The 25,591-nt window shown below is 31.0% G+C and overlaps 2 protein-coding genes and 1 long non-coding RNA gene across 6 annotated transcripts in view; 2 read left to right on the plus strand and 1 right to left on the minus strand.

The window, feature by feature from the left end:
- Positions 1-1,739: 1,739 nt before the first annotated feature.
- On the minus strand, positions 1,740-7,894 carry LOC120070936 (nucleobase-ascorbate transporter 6). Of its 3 annotated transcripts, none has more exons than XM_039022860.2 (15): positions 7,315-7,894; positions 6,788-6,985; positions 6,118-6,215; positions 5,827-6,003; positions 5,496-5,596; positions 5,004-5,079; positions 4,792-4,851; positions 4,463-4,647; positions 4,012-4,108; positions 3,689-3,775; positions 2,920-2,978; positions 2,734-2,825; positions 2,553-2,630; positions 2,303-2,463; positions 1,740-2,204 (listed from the first exon to the last, which is right to left on the minus strand). In XM_039022860.2, the coding sequence occupies exons 2-15, from the start codon at positions 6,888-6,890 to the stop codon at positions 1,986-1,988; spliced, it is 1,593 nt and encodes a 530-aa protein (XP_038878788.1). In that variant the 5' UTR covers positions 6,891-6,985; positions 7,315-7,894; the 3' UTR covers positions 1,740-1,985. The 3 variants fall into 3 exon arrangements, with proteins under 3 accessions (XP_038878788.1, XP_038878783.1, XP_038878784.1); XM_039022855.2 differs by having other exon boundaries at positions 7,327-7,822; XM_039022856.2 differs by lacking the exon at positions 7,315-7,894 and adding an exon at positions 7,152-7,312.
- On the plus strand, positions 7,478-12,626 carry LOC120070937 (uncharacterized). Its single transcript, XR_005480079.2, has 2 exons — positions 7,478-7,618; positions 11,883-12,626. It is a non-coding gene; the product is annotated as an uncharacterized LOC120070937 (long non-coding RNA).
- Positions 12,627-23,038: 10,412 nt separating this feature from the next.
- Positions 23,039-25,591, plus strand: part of LOC120071280 (ribosomal protein L29 family protein) — a 36,834-nt gene continuing 34,281 nt past the window's right edge. For both annotated transcript variants that reach the window (XM_090311295.1, XM_039023461.2), the window contains exon 1: positions 23,039-23,294. The gene's annotated coding sequence lies outside the window, so the exon portion shown is untranslated. The remainder of the gene's footprint in view (positions 23,295-25,591) is intronic.

The following is a 25,591-nucleotide window of genomic DNA, read 5'->3' on the forward strand; positions in this document are numbered from 1 at the left end:
ATAATCGATTATTAGAGCTCTAATTTGGTTAATTGAATTGAGAAGAAAACATTATCTGTTCAATCAAAATTGTCAAATATGATTGAAAAGATGATTAAAGTCATTAAAAAAGCAAGTTAAATGGTAGATCTGTCGTTTGGATTTAATTTCATTTCAATTATACTCTCTTCCTTTACATTAATTTTAAAATGGGCGAGGAGAAACTACTTTCATAATTTATTTTGGTCATGTATTTTTTAGCTTTGATTCGTTTTAGTCTATGTATTTTTAATATGTTCATTTTTTTCTTTAAATTTTTAACGTCGATTCATTTTGGTTTTTATACTTTTAAAATGTTCATTTTGGTATTTGTACATTTAAAAATAACCATTTTGGTCCTTTCATTTTCATTTATTTCATTTTTAAGGGATCAAAATGGCTACCTTTTAAAGTTCAATGAACCAAAGTTGAAAATACACGGATGAAAATAACATTTTAAAAGTATAGGGACTAAAATGGAGCAAATTTGAAAGTATGATCAAAATGAACATTTTAAAAGTTCAACGACCAAAATGAACTAAACCCATAAGTATAGTACCAAAGCATTATTTAAAAAAATGAATGATTAGTAGAATGACTTTTGGTCTAGATCTAAACCCATTCTCTTATTTCTTCAAAGGGAAGAATGTACTCAATTACAAATAACTTTAAACCAAATGTCAATGCAAAGACAAACATGAATTCTATATAAGGTTTAAACCTAAATGCTACTCCATTAACATTTTGATCATTTGGATATAAAATTGAATGGGAAATTTTTGAAGGCTCCCAAATGATGAAAAATGTGGAATATTCTGTTGTGACCCTTCACTTTCATATAATTGTCCCCTTGGGTAGGGTAGGTCAATGTGGCCTTGAATTAGAGTGGTTGACTTGTCAAAATGCATTCCTTTTCAAACTTGAATTGCCCTCTCACCTAAATTTTAAATGAAATGCCTTAAATTTTTAGATGGTTCCTTTGTCTGGTCACCTTCAATCTTAACCACTAGAACCTAAAACCTTTCTTCTTCTTCCTTTTTTTTTATTATTTTTTTTGTTGGCCATTAGAGAATGACACACATGCCTTAGTCTCCTCAATGAGTTATTGCATTTTACTATTCTTATCAACACAACTCAAACTCCTATTTAGAGCATTGAGTAGGTTTATAATTAGTGGTTATTATAGTCGATCTTTAGGATGTAGAATATTTTAGTTTAGGTTATAATAGTCTGTGTTTTGAGTGCGATCTATTTTAGTTTGAATTACAAAAAAGGAAAGATGATGATTACAAAATAGCAAACTTGGTAGACAATAAAGGTAATCAAATAGTTTTATCATAACTAAGTGTGAATTATAATAATTATGAAACTTTCAGTATTATAATGAGGCTCAAATATAGAGTAAGTTATAATAATCCACTCTATTTAACGCAAGTTTGTGGTGAACACCCCCTTAATCCTCTCCGTTCCCACCCATTTGGACCTGTTTGACATATTTTACATGATATTATGACAATTTGCATCAACCCCTTTATTCTCTTTTCGTGATCATTGTTTCGAGGGAATATATAGAATTACCATTAGCTTATATTTTTTTCAATTGGATATATATATATATATATATATAACTAATCTTCTTATGGATAAATATCGATGAAGCATATATGAGAGAACATGATTAGTTAGTGGAAGGAGAGTGATGATTATAAAGGAGAAAAAAATAGAAGGAACGTTTGTTTTTCATAGACACATCGAAATCCACCTCTTCGTTGGATATACAAAAGAGAAGCAATTAAATGAAGTTATTAATTAAGGTAATCCTATAGAGAAAAGAAGAAGCTATCTCTTATACAGATGTTACTGGCAATAAATTAAAAACACAATGACTCTATCTTCTCATTTTCCACAGACCCATTTGAATGAAGCAGCAGCAGCAGCAGCAGCATTTTACAGAAGACCCCAACAAATCACACAGATGGGAAATATTTGTTCAAGTTGAAAGGTAGAGAGTAGAACTCTTCACTCCTTGTGTCACCCTTGAACGATCGGAACTTGTCCCACCAGTGTTTGCCTCGGTCTTTCCTGATGGCACCATCCTTTTTATGCAGCGTGTTATCGAGAAAATATGCCACGATTCCAGCAACGAATGGCTCAGAAGAGAACGGAACATTGACCATGTCGTTGAACTACAAAGTGGCAACAGAAGAGGGAGGAATGTCATAAGAATTTAACATAGAGTGGAGTAGAGGTCCTCATAAAAAATCAAGGGGAAATCCCTTCTTACCCATCTTGCTCTTGTGTGGACTGGACCAAAACCATTAATGGCTGTGTACTCGTTGAAGTATTGTGGCACAGACAGTCCCAGGAAGATGGAGAATCCTAGTACAAACTTTGTTCTGAAGCTGTTGAGGTTACAGAATTGGAGGTAGCTTAAACCTCCCATGCCTGAAAACAATTTACATCATTTACCAACCAAGATGACTTAAATATTCCATTTCTGATTATCGACCTGTTTATCGAATACAAATGCTTACCCACATAAGCGAAGAAAAGACAGTACAGAGCGGCAACAATGGGGGCTGGAATGGATGCGAAGACTGCTCCAAATTTCCCTGCAAGTCCACAGATGATAAGAATAGATAGAAGATCATCGGCGCTGACTTCCAACTCATGAGTTCAGACTGAAGAGTGCACTGAAATCTATAAGAAACTTACCAAGAATGGAGAAGAATATCATGAACCCAGCTGAAATCTGTACAACCCTTCGACTGCCAACTCGGGTCAATGCCAGGAGACCAGCATTTTCACTAAAATACAAAAGGCAATAGAAAATCTCAAACAGATGAAAACAAGTTTTGTACTTGACCAAAGTAGACTGCCCAAGGCAGTAAAAACTCTTACACGGACACCGAGGATCCATTCACAGTTCCAAACAGCCCAGAAAGCAGAATTCCAACTCCCTGGGGTCAAAAAACAATTGCCAAGATAAGTTGAACGGACCAGATGCAATACTTGTCATACAGAAAGCATAAAGCTGTTCATTACACTACAAACCAGCTACTCAGCTATTGTCATAAGAAGACCCAGGCGTAAATAATAGCTCACATCAAGGCTTAATAGTATCCCATCCACCTGGAGAAGTGTTATATGACCATTTCTAGGAGCAAACCTTCGATCATCCTGTTGCTTAAACTCCTTTGAACAGAATTTTTCGTTTGACAGTGATCTAATTTTGCACTTACTGAATTCTTGCACCTTAAATACCCCCCCAGCCCCCAATGTCCTGCTTTCAAGCCTTCAAAGGGAAATCTTAATAATTGAAAACTTTTGCTGTCTCCTACAGCTAGCTTAGGGTGGGCGAAGCAGAGTAGGGCTCTGTTAGACCCTGTATCATTACTCGGTTCTTAAGAAAAGATAAGGCCCTGTATCAGGTATGTGCTACATTATAATGATAAAGTGCTTAGGTCTGCTAGTTATGCAAAACTAGTGGCGAACTCAAACATTTTGCTTGCAAATTTCTTATTACATCCTCAACCTTTTTCTTCCAGGTGGACTGGTCCTTAGGCAATATCAACACTTAAGAAAATAACTACACAGATTAAATCTTGAACCACCATGCAACTATGAGTCACATATTCTATATTACACACATAAGCTAAGTTTACATTACCTGCCAACCAACACCACGACTGAGAATAGAAGGTGGCAGCTGAGTGGCACTTGCATATCTGGACGTAGCAATAAAAGCACCAGAGGACTGTATTTTGACATGGGGCAAAGGAGAAAAACGGGTCACTTAAGGAATGAATAGAACTGAATTGAACTATACAAGTGTATTGTCAATTATATCAAACTACTTTTCAAAGGCATCATTAATGTGAAAAACCAAAAAACCAAGCAATTGCAAAGGAAACAAAAGGTGAAGAAATCAGGAATTGGATAAATTCATGTCAATAAACAGGCGATAATTGGATCAAGAAAAAGAAAACAAACCTCTACTAAAGCAACAAATGATGCCATCATCATGGCAAAGGCTTCCCCGGCATCAAATGAAGGTGCCCCCCATTGAAATGGATATGGAAGTCTTATCCTGCAATTGTAAATTCCATGTTAAGTATATTGTTGATCCCATCATCAATGAACCAGCGCTAATGATATACAATGAAAAAAAAAGGATTTGATAAAATATTTTGATTTTTCTCACTAATCCATTCTAGTTAATCAACGAATATGTAGAATGTTCAAAAGGAATATATAAAAGTGTGTAGAAGATCAGACGTTGAAATACAAGAATTCTAGAGCAAAACCCAATCCAATAATGGAGTGGTACGGTAAGATATTCCAAGCACAATTACAAACATGATGTCAACAGATTCTAACTTCGACATCAAAAGCTAGGATATCTTCATGCTCAACATATTGTTCTTAGCAGGTCATAACTCACCATGGAGCATTATCTATAAGCCCAGAGCGATCAGTACGGCAACTTAATTGCGTTTTAGGTGGTGCACCTTTGTAAGCCCCTCCTACTGTCAGTAGGTGAGCATAAATCCACACTAACACCACACAGAAAATGACTGCAAAACGATCAAATATGTGTTTTCCAGATTTGATGATGTGAGGCAAATACTGCACAAGAAGTATACATGATTATAGCAAAAGATGATTACTTTACAGATACTGTGAATAGAGAGGGAAGAAAAGTAATGATCTTCTTTGTAAGAAAATCGGACTATAAAGAAAACAATGAATACACTAGCTTGAAAGAAATACCTGAGAAACAAAGACCAAAAGGATAAGCTCCGGCAGTCCAATTTCCACACATTTGGCAACCTAACATCCACAAGACAAATGCCAGATCCCTTATAGTGAATATAAAGAAGTATTCAAAGATTGTAAGCATCTCTAAGCATTGCAATTAAACATAATAATAATATCATTTTTGAAAAAATATATATTTCAGAGGGGGAGTGTGAGAGAATTACCCCAGGAAAACCCAACTCAAAAAGCCCAAAGCCAACCAGAGAAACCAAAGGGACGGCTGAAAGTGGACTAAGGAACCTGAAAAATGGAAACAGCCACCAAAGTGAAATTTGAGACTTGCAAAGTGGACAAGTCACTAAAAGTTCTGAAGGGAAATTCATAATGTATCATTAAGATAAACTCCATGTTACATGTAACATGAATCTAACAATAGCATCAGAACTTTAAAAAATGAAAATATTTAACAACTAAGTTCTCGAGCCTTGAACAGCCTCAAACATGCAAACTTAATGAATTGAGTACTTCATGCATGCCTACCTAGCATCAACCAAATTAATCAACAAATAGTATTCCAAGTCAGTGGAATACAGTCCACGTGCCAAGAAAGCACCTGTCACGCAGCTATATAGTTGCAGTTACCCCCTAAATAAACCCCATAATCAAGTTGTTATTATATTATTAACATTATCCTTCATAATGTAGAGTGGACCAACCTTGCAACATTACGCCATAGACCACTAAAGCCCAAGACAATCTGAAGGGTTGAAGCAACAATGAGAGCACCCTGGATTGCTCGCATTATCTTCTTGAATTTCTGAATGAGCCAGCAAAGCAATGTCAACAGCCTCAAATGAAACACTAGACTGTAACTAGTGAAGAAAGCACTGATTAGTTAAAATTCGTCATTGATGGGAACAAATAAGCATCTCTTATAGCATGAATGACAATGTATTTGACGTCCTGCACTAGGCATTAATGTCAATTCATCAGATAGACCTATGAGCAATTGAGTTAGACTGCCCAGAAGGATTTAGTTCACATTACATCAATAGGATCAGCCGTATCAGAAAATCGACCAGCAAGGATGATTGAAATAGTGGTGGGTACAAAGGTATATGACCCTCCAATTACAGCTGGTAACCGAGTCCCGAAGAGTGATTGTAGCAAGGTGTTTAAACCAGCAACAAAGAGCAAGGTCTGGATAACCTTTGCCTTCTCCTCCTATACGAATAATGAGTTACAGTCACATGATTGTTTAGGACCATCATTAACAGAAAGCAAATATTGATGTAGAACAATAATTAATTTAATACAGAAGTTTCACTTGGGCCTTACAAATCCACCACCCATCTGAGGAACAAGAGAAGAAGGAATCAGAACCGTCGTGCCTAACATCACCAGATAATGTTGGAAACCCAGAAGTATAGCTTCAGCTGCATCAAGGAAAAAGTTAAAGATCAAATGGTGTGAGATATATGTAGGTTCTAAATAAAAATATAATAAAACAAAAGAATCCACAGAAAAGTGGAAGGAAAAAAGGTTATAACTAATCAACCTGTAAAGCGCAATAAATTACTAGATTGATATGCCTAATCTGGATCCCAAATTCCTAGTGAAGTAAAAGGAAAAAGGGAAAAAAGAAGGAAACGAACAAGCCCAACAACACCATTTGCGTAAAAGATGAGAACAAAGGAATGGCTAGCTGCTTTATTCCAATGACAAAAATGGAAGATAATGTGATCAGAAGATCGGTCAGATTCGTCCACAATTTACTTTAAAAACAGCAGATTCTAACAAAATAAAGAGGAAAACGGGGCGAATGAACATAAAAGAAAAGTTTCTTTCAGCAATCAATACGCGGCGGTGATGAATCAAGAAAGTGCAAGCACTAAAAATAGCTAACCCGACTGGAACTTACAAGATTCAGAGGAATCGAACTATTGATTCTGAAAATGGAACTCAAATTTGAACAGGGAAGAAAAAATATGCAAAAAGAGACACTCACGCCATGGAGGTGGACTAGTAATGCAGTAAGAAACGTTTGGTAGCTGATCCTTCGGTGGATGAGCTTGAGGCTCCTCTACTTTCGGTGCTGCGCCTCCCGCCATGACTCACTCCACAGCTTTCTCTGCTTGAAATAACCCTTTTACCTCTGCTCCAGAAACCAAAAAAAAAAAAAAAAGAAAAAAAAAATTCCCAGAACCTGTACAATCAAATTCAAATCTGAGCACAACCCATCTCTCAAATCTTCCAAAACAAAAACCCCAAATGATGAAAATGTGCTAATCTTAAACGATAACATACTAAAGTGTGAACAGAATAGAGAAAACAGTCAAAAACATGAGGACCCAGAAGATAAAAACACTCACATGCACCACCACAAGAATACTAGATGGAAAAATTATAGATGGGACTCCACACAATAAAATAAATAGCACAAAAACAATAGAAGGGGAGCCATGGGGGATAAATAAAACGAGGAAAAGCCCATCAGTTCAAGTAATTTCCCAAAAACAAGAAGAGTAAAAGTACCTTTTAACAAACCTTTCAGGAGCAAAATCAAGTGGGAAAAAAGCTTTAAAGTCAATACACCATTAACCCCACAGCTTAAAGTGTTTCACTGAAAAAAGTGGGAAATGAATGAAAGGGGAAGAGAGGAAGAAAAAGGGCAATGAATGGTTTGAAGCAAAAGCAGAGAGTCCCAGAAACACCACCAGCCAAAGCCTTAAGAGATAGGTATGCTGTGAAGAAGCAGGTATGAAAGATAGAATGATACGATACAAAAAAGAAACTGCATATACACTGGCTGGAGTAGCTGCAAAGTGGCTTTTTCCAGGTTCCCTCTCTACTTTTTCTCTCAATAAATTTTTATTTTTTTTCTTTTTCATTTTTACCCAAAACCCATTCCTTCATTCCGTTGTTAACATGAAATTTAGTAAAATTTCCATCCTAAAAACAGTCATTACTGCAACTGATTTCCTTACGAGTTTCCATTTTAAAAACAAATTTAATTGATTGATTGATTAATACCCAAAACGACGTCGGTTAGCGGCTTTCAAAACGACAGCGTTTTAAGGGAATTAGGGTTTCGTTGGGGAAAAAAAGGAGAAATAAAAATTGTTGTTGCCAATCGATTATCTACGCGATTCCCGAAGGTTAGGCGTCAGTAAAATGTGAATAGACGAGAATACCCTTGACGGAAGGAAGGAAGGAAAATAATTGGAGGGGTATTTTGGAGAATTGGGAGAGTGGGGATCACGTGCGAGGTGTAACAATGGAATATCGGGGGTGGCTAGACTAGGGGCGCCCGAATCAACAAAAACCAACGTTGAAAAGAAAGAACCGCCGACAAAATTCCCACATCCCTATTTTCTCACAATTTTATATAATCCATTAATTAATTTTTAAAAAGAAAAGTTGAATATACTTTTCTTATCTTTTGAATTATATATATCCAAAATTAATGACTCGAGTCTCTTCATTCTTGAATAGTTAAATGTATAAAATATAGTTTTCAAAAAAAATGTGTAAAATATAGTTTTCGACTCAGGGGGAAAATGTGCTTGATTCTCGATAACATTTGAATTATTAGTTAAATTTTAAAATTAAAAATAAATATTTTTTTAGTTTTCAAAAATCAGTTTTGATTTTAGAAAATGGTCTTGAAATGTAGATAAAAAAAACGTATAAATCATTAAATAGAGATCATGTTTGGTAAGCTTTATTTTTAAAAATTAAAACCAAATAGTTATGCATATGGAATCTCAGGGGTATTTGGGTAAAGATTATATTAACCATCTCTTGTCGCAGTAAATACTATTTCAAAATCCTATTTGTTATCGTATTTACTATTTTTTACCGTTTTTACTATTTTTTTATTCTTTGCTACAATATTTACTATTTTCTTCTCAAACTAAAATATTTTACACCTCAGACACATATTATTATAACTAAAACTAAAATAATCTACAGTCCGAACACAAACTATTAAAACTCAACTATAATTAATAACCTATGAGTATAATAATCAACTTCTTGTCTCAAACATCCCTAATTAATTCGTGAATTTATAGTGCAAGTTACACTGTTAGTTTCAAATTTATATGATTATAAATGTCAAACCTCATAAAATGTTTGTAATGTCACGAGTTGTTTGGTATATTTAAATATATGACGTGTTTTATATATATATGAAAATGAGTGATATTTCTAATTAATGACGCGAGATAATATAAACCATTAAGGTCCCGTTTGATAATCGTTTAGTTTTTATTTTTGAAAATTAAGCTTATTTCATCTATATTTCTTACAATGGTTTATATCTTTCTTAATTACAATAGTTAAATTCTTACCAAATTACAAAAACAAAAACAATATTTTGAAAATTATTCTTTCTTAGTTCTCAAAATTTGGCTTGGTTTGTTAAACCATTGGTGAAAAATAGATAACAAATGAATAAATTTGAAGGTGAACTAGTGTCCATAGACTAAAATTTCAATAATAAAAATAAAAAATAAAATAATTACAGACAAAGACTTATTTTTTGTTTTTGTTTTTTAAGCAACCTTATTTTCTCTTGATTTTTTATTATGGCTTTTTATCCTCGTCGAGTAAAATAGTTGATTTTTTAGCTAACTTAAAAATAAAAACAAAATTTTAAGAACTCATTTGGTGATTATTTGATTTTTTAAAAAATATGCATACAATCCCCGTTTTCCAACCATGGGTTTTCAAGTTTCGTAGGCTACATGTAAAGAGTATTTTTTAAAACCAAAACAAATCTTTAAAATTAATATATATATATATATATATATATATATATATAGTTTTTAAAAACTTATTTTATTTTTGATTTGGTTAAGAACTAAACTTTTTTTACTCAAAGAAATATGCAAATCATAATAAAATTTTGAAAGAAAAAAAATGCTTAAATTTCAAAAAAACAAAAACAAAAAATAGAGGCTTCGTTTGGTAACATTTATTATTATTTTTTAAAATTAAGCCTATGGACACTACTTGTACCTCCAAATTTCTTTTTTTGTCATCTACTTTTCACCAATAGTTTAAAATTCAAGCAAAGTTTCGAGAACTAAAAGAAGTAGATTTCAAAAAATTATTATTGTTTTTTTGAATTTGGCTAAGAATCCATGCGTGGTAACCATTTTGAATTGTAAAAAACGTGGATGAAATAAACTGTTTTTTTTTTTAAAAAAAAAAAAAAAAACTAAATGATTAGCAAACAGTGCCAAAATGATTACTAAATGTCAGTTTGGTAACCATTTTGTTTTTTAAAATAAAGTCTATATCATCCACATTTCTCATCACGATTTATAAATTTTAAAAACAAAAACAATATTTGAAAGCTACGTTTTTTAATTCTCAAAATTTGGCTTAGATTTTTAAACCGTTGGTCTATTTCTCTGATTATTCTCTCTCTTTCTCTTTTTTTTTTTACGTGTTAGCCTATATCCAGCCTACACATGGTTCTCTCAATCTCCTTAGAACGTTTGGGACAAGAAATTAGTTATTACAACCCTAGATTATTATGGTTAGATTGTAATAGTTTATATTTGAGATATAGATTATTTTAATTTAAAAATAAAATAGTAAACACTGTAACAAAAAATTTAAAATAATAAAATGGTAACAAATAGTAAATAGAGGTTTTGAAACAGTGTTATTGTAATTAATTGTGGACTACAAAATACTATTTAATAATTATTATGGTTATAGGATAATTTTTTGTTATTATAGTTATATGATAGTTTTTTTTTGTCCCCAAGCACATCTTTTATATCTCTGATTATGTATATTATACTAATTATTATAGTCGTCGATATAGTATGAAATACATTTTTATATCTATTTATGATAGAATCGCATAAATGCATATTTAAACTTTCAACCTTTTAAATAGAGATGTAATATGTTATACCATTTCAACCTATACTACATTTTCCTTGTATGATTGATAAGGTCCCTCTAAAGCATAAAGTCGGACTTCTAATTAAATCCAAACCATGCCAAGTGGCTTTCTACATATTTATTTAAAATTTTCGTTGGTTCTATATTTTATAGTTAGAAAAAAAAAAGGCACGTGAAGAGAATTTAAAAAAAAAAAACAGAATATAATATATATATATATATATATATATATATATTAGCCACATGAGGGGAAAAAACACGTAAATTGATTAAATGTATCTTGTCGAATAATAGATTTACATTACAATACAATTTACAACTGGCAGTGGCCTTCAATTTTGGCTTTTTGTCCCCCGCATTATATAATATTCATTTTTACTTAACTCTTGTTAACATGCTTCTGGCCGCACCCAATCTAAACTCTTCCACCTAATTACTTTCTTTTTTTTAATTATTGGTATAGTACGATTAAAATAAGAAAGTATCTTCGATACCAATCGAATGTTTCCACAAGATAAATACATCACCAAATCTTATAATACTTTTTTAAGTTTATTATATAGTTTATTTCTAAATATTTGACACTTTTCAATATGATGGAGTTTCTTTTTCTTTTTCTTTTTTGGCGCACTTTGCTATATTTTTATTGTTATTGGCTACTAATATATTCCATCTATATTTCACATTACGATATTTTTGCTTCCATTTCCAATTTGCTTGTAAAGTTTTGAAGGTTGTAATATGACATTTTATTTTAATTGATTGATTGTAATTTCTACTCTTAATCAGTAGCGTCAGGTGTGAAATGGTCACAAAATATTTATGTAATGTCATTAATAGTGACTAAAGTAATGTTAATATAGTCCCCACACATGTATATATATATTTGTCTATTTGTTGGAATGTGGATCTAGGATTGATAGATTGATGAAAACGTTTGTGCATAAAAATGTTTGAAATAACCCTTTAAAAAAAACTTTACATTTTTAAGGGGACATTTGAGGTAACGATTTGGTTATTATAGTTGAGTTATAATAGTTTGTGTTTGGGAGGTTGATTATTTTAATTTAGGTTATAATAGTATGTGTTTGAGGTGTAAACTATTTTAGTTTGATAAGAAAGTAGTAGCAAATAATAAAAAAAATGATGAATGTAAAATAGTATACGTTCTCCAGGTCCGAAGGGATCCATGCCCAACTACCGCCCAAAATTGCATTATGGAGCCAAGCCAGGAATGGCCGTTAGTGGACACCCACCACTTTTCACCGGTTGGAGATAATCGAATGACTTGAAACACTTCTCTATAAGAAGCACTATTGGATTGGTTGCAACCACACCTACACTATGGTGCCTCCAAGACATCCTGCCCCCTTCCAAGTGATTAAATCAAATAAGGTAAGTAAGAATCACCAACCAAATCATAAACTCAATCCTAAACTTCAGAGTGGAAGATAACAAAAGGTGAGTTTTCTGGCTATTCTTGAAGAAGCTGGTATTGAATCGGTTGCTCAAGAAGGGATTGACCTAAGACCCGATCAAGCTTAAGAATTTGTGCTCGAAGACAGAGGCTGTAGTTCTCCTTCATCGTTGAATTGGGGCTAATCCTCCTATCTCTTAAAGGTTGGTCGATAATCAATTCCCTTTACTGGAACCTCTTTCAGACCTGTCTTTGAAGATCTTGAAAATAAAAAACCATAGTAAATAGTAAATACAGGAGAAAATGAGGATTCTGAAATAATGTTGAAAGTAATTAATTGAAAACTACAAATTAGTATTTATCGTAGCAAAATGTGGTTATTATAATCTAAGGACAATCATTCTCCCAAACGTCCCTTGAATCATCAACAATCATGTAAATTTTATATTGATTATCTTGTTCATATTATGTGTTATGGGGAGAATGAATTTCATGACCGTTACCTATGGAGATTTTAGTAGATTCACTAAAGTAGTCAATGAATGATTAGCTTAGTTGGATATACATTGGCGATGATAAAAAATGTGGCATCGATGAGAGATTTTAAGTAAGAAAAATGAAGAACAAAAATAATGGTTTTAGAGGTTCGTTTTTTTTTTTTTTTTTTTTTTTATAAAAAAAACTAACAACTATAGATAAAAGGTAGTTGAATGGGTATATTTATTTGATTTTTTTTTAAAATTTGTTCTCTTCACAATATAAAATTAAAAAAATTAAAAAGTTAAAAATAAAAAAACAAACTAATGAGACTGCCCTTTAATATTTATTATCCTATAAAGTTCCTTCGTTCTAGACGAATTACATTGTTAAACCAATCATAATAAAGATATTAACACCAAACTATCTTGCACAAACTTTTTAAAATATATACGTATTTAGTTTAATTCCCTAATCAAATAGGATATAAATTGTAATATCTAATATTCTGATTGGTAATGAGTATCATAACAATTTGAGCTATACATATTTCTTACTAATTGCAATAGAAAAAAATATAATATATTGTTAAAACTTATAATGCATTTAATTTAAAAAAATACTTTTTTGGTCGGCTGAGTTTTGGAAAATAAGTGCGTCTAGTCCCTCATGTTTGAAATTAGCCAATTTAATCTCTAAATTTTCGAGAATGGGTTTCATCTATTAAAAAAGGTCATTAACTTTTAATAAAAAAATTGATTAGATGAGGTGTCAAGACAAGTTGAAAAAAAATATTTTTTAATATATCTCTCAACTCTCATTCTTTCCCTCTCCCTCCTCCTCGTCCCCCTCTCTCCCTCTCTCTTATTCTCTCCATGGTTAAACTTCCAAAAAAAAATTAAAAAAATGAACATCTTTAATTATCATATTGTCTCATCTTTTTTTTTTTTAAAAGAAAAAAAAATTAAAACAATTGCTTTTTTCTAAAAAGAATATGAGCAGCAATAACAACTGTAATAGTAATGTATAGAAATGGCGAAAATGATGATGATGAACCACCGTGGCTAAACTTCATATAATTACCAAAACCTGAATGAATGAGTCCAATCAATTTCGATTTTTTTTCTCCATTTTTTTAATCAAAATTTAGCTGGTGGGAGAGGTGGGATAGTATGAGAGAGATGAGAATTAAAGATTTTCATTTTTTTTTAATTTTTCTGAAAATTTAGCATTGGAAAAGAGGGGAGGGAATAAAAGAGAAGAGGAGGAAGGGGGAGGGGAGGATAAGAGAGATGAGAGAGATATTTAAAAAAAAAAAATCTAACTCATTGGTCACATCATCTAGTCAAATTTTTTTTAATTTAAAGTTAATGACCTCTTTTTAAGGAGACTTTTTAAACATACCTTTGAAGAATTATGGACTAAATTGACTAATTTCAAATACGATGGACTAAACGTATCTATTTCTCAAAATTCAGATACCAAAAGGTATTTTTTTCTTTAAAAAAATGTCCATGAATATCTCATCAATAATTTTCTAAATCGTATAAAAATAAGTAAGTTGGACCAATTTGATGTGGTTGCATGGATGGCTTGTTGTTTTCAAGTGGCCAACATTATAAACCACAAATCAATAGAAAAATCTCACCTTTATAATACATATATATGTATGTATATATATAAGTAGCATCATTTTAATATTAGAAGAAATATCAGTTCATACTGCGAATTTTAGGGACTATATCAATTTAAATAACAATTTTTAACTATATCAATCTATATTCTCTATTATGTTCCGTTTGAGAAAATCTTGTGATAAACTTATAATTGTATTAGTTAAACTCATAATCTTTAACAAATGAAACACTTTAGACTTATAGTCAAATTTTCATTTTGAGAATCGTCTATGCATCTACTCTGATTATGCATATTGTAAAACTAATACTTGACCCACTTAACACATGTTTAAGAATCAATGCATAGATGATTTTCAAATGTAATCGTACCGAGAGATCTAGTTTGATCGACTCATAAAAATTTTAGAGTTAAAATAACTAAAATCATAAGTTTCATAAGAAATGGAGTGAATAAAATCTAGAGAGAGATGTAAATTAATACACTTACAAAAGTTTAAGGTTTATAAATTGATGTGATTATTAGTTAGGAGTTTTAATTGATAACTCCAGAAGTTTATGAATGTAAATTTATATTTGCCCTCAAAATTAAATCAAACGAAGGCTTGGAATGTAATAAATTTCCTACATCGACACAATTTGTCTTTCCATTTTTAATCCATCGGGATTTTTGTACATTTAGGCCACGTTTACCTTGCTATGAAAAATGGCATAATCATAATAGAATTCCATGGATAGATCAACTGCAGTGGGTTGGAATCACAAATTTAATTTGATTGTTTTTTATTTCGTTTACTTATAATTATAAATCTGTAACATTTATTGTTACTGTTTGGTCCTAAGTGACAACAATAACAATAACAGTAAATGTAACAAATTTATACTTATTATATGTAGCAATATATTGACGGTAGCGTAATTTCAAAACACAAATCAATTGATTGTCTTCCACTCATCAATCAATTTACGTTTTTTATTACAATTCGTGACAATGAAACTCACATGTTAGAATAAATATAGAACACAAAGTATAAAACAACAAAAAATAATCCATTGGAGTCCATTTTTCATATTATCATTCATTTATCACTTTTACAGACTAGGGGAGTGGCAATGCTCAACCGACACAGCGGTAAGCTACTACGGTCAAAGACCAATAAAAAGCATTCATTGCACAACCAATTTTGTGTTTTGTTCCTTGCTAGGACATATTCATGTAAGTCACGTCTAAACCTTTCCTTTCGTTTTATTTTTTGTCTAAACATTGTTCAATTTTACGTTATTTATAAGTTTTATGTATATTATTTTAGTCCATTAAATTTGTTTTTTCCCTCAAAATTTCTTAATAGAATGTTTTAAGGTAAATAATAGCCAATTTTTTTTCATCATTTACACACTTCGTAGTTATATATCTCCGTAAGCGTTAAAATTCGAAGCTAATTATAAATTTAGAATGGTTGTACTAAAAAAAATCATAATTAGATTTTTAAATAGATATATGTTAACCAGTAAGAGAATAATTGAAAACTAGCTGCCATGATTATAAATTTTGTTATAATATAACGTTGAAAATATAAAATACAATATTTTATATCAAGGATAAAAATAAGGGATATGAATTAAAAGTTACCATTTGATTTTTAAAATTTGTGATTATTTTCTCATAATTCCGTACTTCTAGTTTCATATTTATTAGGTAAACATTTGAATTCTTATCCATTATTTAAAAATAAAATTACCTTTTTTTTGTCCCATTTAATAACCATTTCATTTTTTGATATTTTATTTTTGAAAATTAAGGTTATTTCTTCCTCATTTTTTACAACGATTTGCATATTTCTTTAAATACAATGATTGAATTCATGGCCAAAATCCAAAAACAAAAACAAGTTTTTAAAAAGCTACGATTTCGTTCAGTAACAATTTTATTTTTTATTTTTTGTTTTTAAAAATTAAACTTATTTTCCCAACATTTCTTATCATGATTTGCATATTTCTCAAACATAATGGTTGGCAAAATTTCAAATTCCAAAATTAATTTTTAAAAGCTACTTTTTTTTTTTTTGTTTTAAAAAATTGGCTTGGTTTTTAAACTGCAGATAAAAAGTAGATAACAAATAAATAAATTTGGAAGTAGAAGTAGTATCTATAGATTTGATATTAAAAAACATCAACTCAAAAACCAAATTGTTGCCAAATGGAACCTACTTCTTTTAATTTTTAGAATTTGGTTTGATTTTTTAAACTATTGGTAAACAGTAGATAACAGATGAATAAATTTATAGGTGAAGATAACATCCATAGGCATCATTTTAAAAAACAAAAACAAAAAAGTCAAATGATTATCGAATGGGGTCATTAATTTTCAAGTTTTGAATTTGATTTTGAAAATACTTCAAAAAGATAGATAAACAACATATAAATCAAGAAATAAAAGTGATGTTTATAGACTTGATTTTTTAAAAATAGAAGATTAAAAACCAAATACTTAACGAATGTGAAAATTAACGGTTATCACATTATGAAACAACTAACTAGACTTTAATTGTATTAAAAAAAGTCTTTGGTTTATATATTTAATTCCCTTTGTAATATACAAAAGTATGTTTAATTCCCTTTGTAAGAAGAAGAAGAAAAATAGTTAATTGTCCTGAAATGAAAAGAAAAGAAAAAAAAAAAAACAGTGAGAATCTGACACGTGTCACTTTCTGGATTTGGTTGAGCAAATGGAAGCAAATAGAGACAATGGAAGGACTAAAAAGTAATTCCAACAATGTCGAGGCTTCAATGGAAACTTCCTTTTTAATTTATCCTTTTGACATATTCGCCAAGGTTTTTGTTATTTTTCTTTAAAAATTATTGTTATTAAATTTGTTATTTTAAAGAATTCAATAATTTTGACAATTGACTTGGACATGTGACTAGAGTAGGATGATTTTTTGTTCTCATCTCAACATCTTTTCTATGTATCCTCTCATCTATTTTATCGACTTTTTAAGATGTATTGTCTCAGCTTCACAAATAATAAGAGCGAGAAAATGAACATTCAATTTTAAGTTGTATTTTTTTTTTGTACTATTTTATGAAAGTATTTAAAAATAAAAAAAATAAATTTCGAACTTCTCTATAGATATCTTTTTAAAGTTAAAGTCTAATTTAATGTTGGTGAAAAGTCTAGTACGTTGATAGTTTATGTCAAGTAATTTAAAGTACTAAAGACTCGTATGATTATATTAATCAAAATGTATCACGAAAAAAATAGATCTCAAAATATTGAAGAAAAAAAAAAATCAAAATGCACGCAATGAAAATGTACGACAACCTATCTTAAGTTACTTTTATTATTTTATGAGACGATAATGTTGCATTTGTGATGTTCCTTATGTTACTTTTTTCAAGTAGGGTCATATTCCTTTGAACTTTGTCCTTATTTCTTTCTATTTATTTATTGGGAGTAAAAACGTTTATAACTATTTTAACTCTATAAACAATATATCATAACCTTCTCTATACTCTATAATATCAGCAATTAATCATTAAAAAAACCGATCATGATATATATACCTTAAATATGGAAAACAATGAAAACAAAAATTGTAGAAAAAACAAAAGAGAAATAATGCATCAAAATAAAATCGATAGGAGAATATATGGGACAAGTAGTTGGTTATTATGATCATATGTTATTATAGTTGGGTTATAATAATTTGTGTTTGGGGTGTAGATTATTTTAGTTTCGATTATAATATTATTTGTTTGAAGCGTAGACTATTTTAGTTTGAGAAATAAATAGTAAGTACGGTAATAAATAAAAAAATGATGAATGTAAAATAATAAAAACGGTAGCAAATAAATGTTTTAAAATACTGTTGACCATAATTAATTGGATAATATAGATGATGTTTATTATTTAAAAAAATCATTATTATAATTTTAGGATGGTGGTCGCTTCAAATATGCCCTAAATTTTTGTTGTAGACTGGTAAACAGGGGTTATATTTCGAATTTTGGAGATCCAAATCGGAGATGACGTCATTAGCTACAAAAAATGACAAAAAAAAAAAAGAGAGGCAATTATTTGAGCCACTCAGCCCACCAGCTTGTGGTCAAAATGAAATGATCATTTCCAAGTTTTAAATAAATATGATATTTTCTAATAAATTTTAAATGATCCCATTGTACAATCAAATTTATTTTCCCCCTTTTAATGTAACCTTACAGTTTCTCCTATTATGGATAATTTCGCATCTGAGATAAAAGATGAAGGGAGGAAGTTAAATTTGAAGACAAAATCGAGAAAATTATCGTATTCTAAACGGATTCAAGACAGGTAAGAAACATGTCCAAGAAAGATGTGAATGAAATGTCGGGAAAGCAACTTGATCATGACTTAATTGGCTGGCCACAGTCTCGAATGTCGAGACCAAGCCCAACTCACTCATTTCATTTTGGCAAATGCAAGAAACGAGAAGAGCGAAGCAATTGGCCTGCCTCGGCCTCGAGAAGCCAACTCACCCTTTTTTTTTTTACATGTACCAAGTAAGAAAGGGCCAGCGACTGAGGATGAGGCTAATTTGCCCCATTCTACTTAATGCCATCATAACTTGATCCACCATCAAAGGGTCCCATTCTTAAAATGATAGATGAAATGTAAATCATTTTCCTAAAAAGACGAATGAACCATCAGGCTGAGCCCCACTATATACAGAACATGACAGTTCCATATCATGTAAGTTCATCTTATTCCCTAAAAAAATTGCTCCAACATATGTACTGAAAAACTGACCTAAGAATCAAAGTGTATGTGTCAAGCGCCAAACTAGTGTGTTAATGGTTTCATAGATGATCTCTTCTCCAAAATACAATTTCATGGTCAGTGGCATGTGAAGGTCAAGTAAGTTTTTTGTCATATTTTTCCTTCAACGCTCCCTTACAAATCAGAGTCGGACGTTGAAATACCATTCCACATGTGTTATATGTGTATTGTGCGCAATTTATACGAAACATAATCGCATGATGAGTTGATATAAGGATCAACGAAGTTCATAAAAATAGTCAATTATAAAGAGAATAAGTTTGAACTACATATCCATGGTCTAAATTTTAATACTTACGTGTTAAATTAAAAACCAAATACAGTAGAGTTAAATGATTTAGTTCTAAAGAGAAGCAAAGAAGAATGAAGTTCTCCCACTATAGTAAATTTAATAGATGTACTTACATTTTTTTAATAAAAAAATTGAAAACATAATAATACATAAACCACCCAAATAAACATTAAGCCCTTTCGAAAAAGAGGACAAAATATCAGGAGAAAATACATTTTATTCAAAATCCCAACGACTTGTTAAAATTACTAGATGAAACAAATCTATTGAAATCATGAATTGAGCCCTTTCTAAAATTGGGTGATTAAATTCATAGTTTACTTTAAGTTAATTACTAATTAAAATTATTTTTCTATTAATAGAGACATTTATGGGGTCTAATTATTTTGTTGAAGTAGCAAGGGAGTTGAGTAGCAAATAATTTTCCAACGGCCACATGATTGTTTGAATTATGGGAGCTTGAAATTTAATATTACTTAAGACAAATTGATTGGCTCACGAACCACTTTTGTCAATACGTGTAAAAGCCTCCTTTGAGAATATACATATCACCTTTCTTAATAAATACTTTACCTACTTAATTTTGTCCTTTTCTTTATTATTATTGCCTTTTTCTTTTTTGTGGGCCACTTGGGTCACACCCAATTTCAATTTAATATTGTAATTATTTCAAAATTGATCTTACTTTGTGGGATTCATTCAAATCAAATCACATCTTAAATTATGGTTTTGAGATTAGGATTGAGATTTGCAAAATTTAATCATTTTTTTTTTCTCAAATTCTCTCATTCCCTTTACTCCATTAGTTTCTTAGTTAGTGTCATCATAGTGATGTAATTATATTGTTTTCGTGTCTATTTTAAAAGAGTTGAGAATGATGAAATTTATTATCTAATAAAAAAGAACAAATTAATATAATTGTTTGGTTAAAAGGGAAGAAGATATTCACATAAGTATTGCCATCTGTCTGATTTTTCTGATTATCTTATTGTTATACACAATCACTATAAATATCTTTTGTCATGACTTGAGGAAGTATTTATATATTTTTTTTAACATCGCTTTCACTTGATTAATTAAATTTGAACTACCTCGAAAAATCATGCAATCTGGATGGAAAACATAGTTCTAGAATTTGAAGTTAGAAACTAATTGTATATTTGAATCAACTCAATTCAATATTATTTATAGAAATTGGTTTAAATATGAACGTTCAATCCCTCCTAAATTGATAGAGTAGTCATTAGTCAAGATTTGATAGAATCGAATCGAATCGAATAGAATAAATCCTCTCACGTCCTTACTTTTCTTCTTGGAATCAAATTTAAAGTTTGATGGCAAGATGAATTTAAATGAAAAATGAAATTGATGACTTTGTGAATAATAATGGGGAATATTAAAACAAATACATTGGAAAGTAGAGGAAATGAATGGGTCCAAATTGAAGGAGGGGAAGATGGGAAAGAAAAATGAAAGAAGAAAGGAATAAATAAATAAAACAAAGAGAAAAAAAAAAAAAGGTGGAAGTGGAAGTAGCTTTCAAATTCATAGAAGAAGAAGAGGCACACCACCCAAGCCAAATCACACCTAAAGAGTGGGACCATTCTACTTTTGCAAATTCTGTGCCTATTTTTTAGGGCTCATTCTTTCCACTTTTGCCCTTTTCTAATCCAAAAGTTCATTCCTTTGCCTTTGCCCCTTACTTTAGTGGGATGAGGGATATACCCTAAAATATTTTTAGGGTTTTCAAGGAATCTACCTTTTCCTTCAAATTCCACCCTTTTTCCTCTTTTCAATTTCACTTCTTTGCCTTTTACATCCCCTCCTCAACCCTCCCCAACACTTTTTTTTTAAGATTAAAACGAAGAGAATTGCAAATATAGCGATTAGACTCAAAGTATCAATACATATAACACAATGTAAAAAATTTGTAGATATAACAACATTTTGATCCAACTTTTGAAGCCTCTCTGTGATAGATTGTTTTGCTGATACGAGTCTATCATTGATATATCTTACTACATTTGTAATTCTTTAAAATGTTACTATATACCTAATTATTAGCCTTGATTTTATTTTTCTTTTACAAGATGTGGGATGGGAGAATTGAGCCTCTAACCTCGAGGTTGATAGTACAAACATTATGTTAGTTGAGCGATGCTTATTTTGATAGTCCTAAAAGTGTCATCCATTACAATTATCCTATAAGTGATTTTGAGCTTGCATTTATATTTAATTTATAACGATATAAAAGGTTTAAATTATACATTTTTAAAGCTTTGAATTGTGCTTTTATCTAGTCATTATTGGTAGACAACATGAAGGAAAAAAAAAATGACATGTTTTGATGGCAATGGTTTTAGTTATAATGGTATAGTTTAACAGAAAGTTGATAACATGAGGACAACTTGTGTTGGCATTTCATTGACATCAAATACTAAATACGAACATAATCTAAACTTCAAGAGTTTGTTTATCATCCTATTGAAGAAAACTTTGAACTTTGTATTTTTTCGTGAAAATTTTGGGAGTGAATAACAAAAGAATATATTTATTTGAATGAAATGAGTATGGGAAAGTAGTAGTCTAACATAATAACATATAAATGTATAAAAACTAGAGAGGTCCATTGAGTTTCTAAATTGGGCCTACATTAACATGGTAAGGAAAGCCCACCCTGACCCCTTGTTAGCCACAACCACAACTAATTTACAAAGTAAGCCCATTGAATTTCACCAAAAAGCCCCATATCACTCATTTTTTTGGGCCTTAAGGATATGGGTATGGAGATCCATGTTGGGTTGGATAAATGAGAGCCCACCAATTCTTAAATAATATCAATTTAGTTTTTGGAAAAAAAAAAAAAATTACTTTTGATTCATAAGTTTCAGGTCTAGTTTCAATTTGATTTGTCAAATCGAACGTAGCTTAATTGATATATGAGTATGTGATGTGAGGTTTGTGGTTTGAATCCCCTTACCACAATTATATTCAAGAAAAAAAAAGTATCTATGTATAAGTTTCAAATGTTGAATTTTTAGTCTTTTAAATTTTGAGTTTGATTTCAATTGAATGTTTTAAGATGTTACAACAATTTTCTCTTTTGAGATTCAATTTTTTAAAAAATTTAATTCCTATATTTCAAAAATTACACTTTGAACCTCAATATATTCACTAAATACTCATTTTAGTATTTAATGTTAATGTTTATCAATTAATTTTAAAAAATTAAAAGGATAGTAATTAATTAAGTTTCACATTTTTTAAATCAAACTTTGAACAAATTCGGGTATAGTTTGAAACCTTAAAACCAAACACAAACATACCGATTGGTAAAAATTCATAGATTGAACAAGGTCATTTTTTATTTTTATTTTTTTAAAAAAAGAGTCAATTTTGAGTATTTGACTCATAAAATTGTTAAATCACCACACTTTTAACTCTAAGTTTATATTTCATCAAATTGCACCTTGATACGTGACACTATACAAAAATTTAAAGAAAAATGACACTCAGTGATATTATAGTTTTTGACAAAAAACATTCAATGACTAATGGGTTTGTTGTTCAAATTTATTTATTATTTCCACAGAATTCCATTTTCTTGCAATTAATGAATTTGCAATGAGAAACAAAATATTGAACGAGGTAAAATTTGTAATACTAATTTAAGTTTAAATTTCCAGTTTTATAACAACTGAAAATTGAGGTAAAATCGATTATTTTTTCCCTAATAAAAAACTATCGGCGTATTACCATTGGGTCTCAGGTCTCTCGCACCTCGCAGACTTCCGTTGCCACTGCTTCCTTGTTGCCGCTTGCTCGTCGGAGCCCAGATCGTCGTCGCTTGCTGGAGCCAAGCCTTGTTCGAGCTTTCGTAGTCGCAACCTGTCGTTTCTGGGCTCAGCCCGTCGCTCTATTACAGTACGACCACGACCTTCAGAATTAGAGGTGAGTGACCTTGATTTTCGCACTGTTTTTGGACCGAAGTAGTTTATCAATGTTGTTCTTCAGCGTCTGTCACTGATGGTTAAGCCTCTGATTCCCTACGACTGATGATTAACCCATCCCCAGTTTCTGATCAGTGATTATGGACTTATGTGCCCTTCTCGGCTGGGAATAGGTACAAATTTTCTGTTTGACGTGGGTTCATGTAATCTTCGGTCTAATTTCTATTTGATCCATCGTATTAGGCTTGTGATTAATAGTTTAAAAACACCTACCCCAATTATACTTAAAGAAACAAAAAAAGTTTCTATTTGAAATATAAGTTGATTAATTTAATATTTCAATTTGAGTTTTGTTTCAATTTAATATTAAAATGTTACAATTTTATCCTTAAGATTTGAGTTTTGTTTCAATTTAATCCCTATATTTTAAAATCTACACTTTTAATTTCAATTTGGAGTAAATACTCACTTTTCAATATTTAACGTTAATGTCTAATTATTAATTTAAAATTTAAAAGAATCAAAGGGATAACAATTAATTCACTTTCACTTCTTTAAGATTGCTCCATCCTTAAAAACTCAAGGACTAAAAAGACATAGTTTGAAACCTTAAAAATTAAACGTATCAATTGCTAAAAATTCATTGACCAAAAAAGATTAGGGCAAAATGCATTATTGGTCCCTAGAGTTTGAGGTTAGTGTCTATTTGATCTTCGAGGTTTCAAAAGAGGCATTTAATCCCTAAGGTTTGGAAAATGCTTATAAATGGTCACTCAATTAGTTCGACTGTTAGTCGACTAACGGAAAAGTGACGTGGCATATTGAGCTGGCAAATTTTAAATGAGTTGCAATTTTTATTGATTTTATATTTCTTTTAGCTCAGGTAGATCTACCCTTTACATTTATTTTTTACTTTTTTTTCTTTCTCTTTCTCCTTTCTCTCCTCACTTCTCTCTCCCGTCCATATTTTTGAAGCAAAGGTAGTGCCTTTAAATTTTTCCACACAACTTCCTTCTTTCATTTTCCCAAACATATTTAATCGTGGAATTATTGACACCAAGCTTAAAGCTTTGTCCAAAACAAATTTGATTAAAAAAATCCATCCTTTTTGCTCCTCAAATTATAGCTCTAAAACACTCGACTTTCTGGCCCCCTTGTTAAAATAGTTGACGAGGAAGTCAAACAATGAGTCAACAAAGGTTGACCTTGATGTGATCTATGACATGGAGCTCCTCTCCAGACTTTTTCTCTTCCCAAATTTATGTCATCACTATTCCTATCATTGGTCGACACGTGTATTTTTAACAATATTATTCATTTATAAGTGTATATATTACACCTCTGTGTTGGATGGATAACACAACAGAAAATACAAAATAATTTATTAGAGCATTTTCAGCTTTCTTTATTTTTCTTCTCCTTTTTTGCTCTCAATATAAATCTCAATCCAGTATTAGAGCCTATGGCATCTCAACCATCGATCTTATTCTTGGGGTTGATGCCCTAAAGTCTCATGTCCTGTAGTTTGTAAACAGTTTGTACGAACGCTTGTGTTGTATAATATATGATATTTACTTCACATCTTGATTTTGCTCAGTTGTATGTTTTCTTTGATTTACCATAAACCAATAAACATAAAATCCCCGGTTATCTGTATGTAACTTAAGCATGTATGTGGTGACATACAAGTGGATCATGTCTTGAGTGATAACCAAAATGGTCTATAGTATGTGGATATAGAAGGGAAACCTTATCCTAGTAACGCTATGGATGCGACCCGCTTTGTGGAATGCTCACAAGTGTTGTGACTTGTCACAGATGGTCTGATCCCAATCATTCTGTAGGGAACATGCGAGCGGGGGCGTCCTATACAAAAAGTTTGTATGAGACCTGACCATGAAGTGTTAACGTCTCGTTATGTAACACCGTTCATGGCAGAGACTTTACTTTATTAGAATGACCATACATAACATGACCTCAATCTTGAATGAGTTGGGAACTCCTACCATCGAGGGCAGTTCTTTGATTTGTATGGGTGTGAGTGGTCAGGTCGTCGATTCAAACCTACCATTTTGGGGATTCGTCTGATTTGGGAGTTGGGAACTCAGCTACAAGTGGAATTCACTCTTTCCCCGAAGCAGGGGCAAGTAGATAGATAGCTCTCTTAAGGACTTATTTCAGGGCTTAAACGATGTGGCGCCACACACTTTCTCTTGGCCCGAGAGATGTTCACACATAGTTGGATTTGTGTTGTATTATTCATTAGAGGAATCAGTGGTACTTAAGGAGTGAGATGTA

This window comes from Benincasa hispida, chromosome 2, assembly GCF_027475165.1.
Source record: "Benincasa hispida cultivar pf3 chromosome 2, pf3_genome.v1.1, whole genome shotgun sequence".
Classification (NCBI taxonomy): Eukaryota; Viridiplantae; Streptophyta; class Magnoliopsida; order Cucurbitales; family Cucurbitaceae; genus Benincasa; species Benincasa hispida.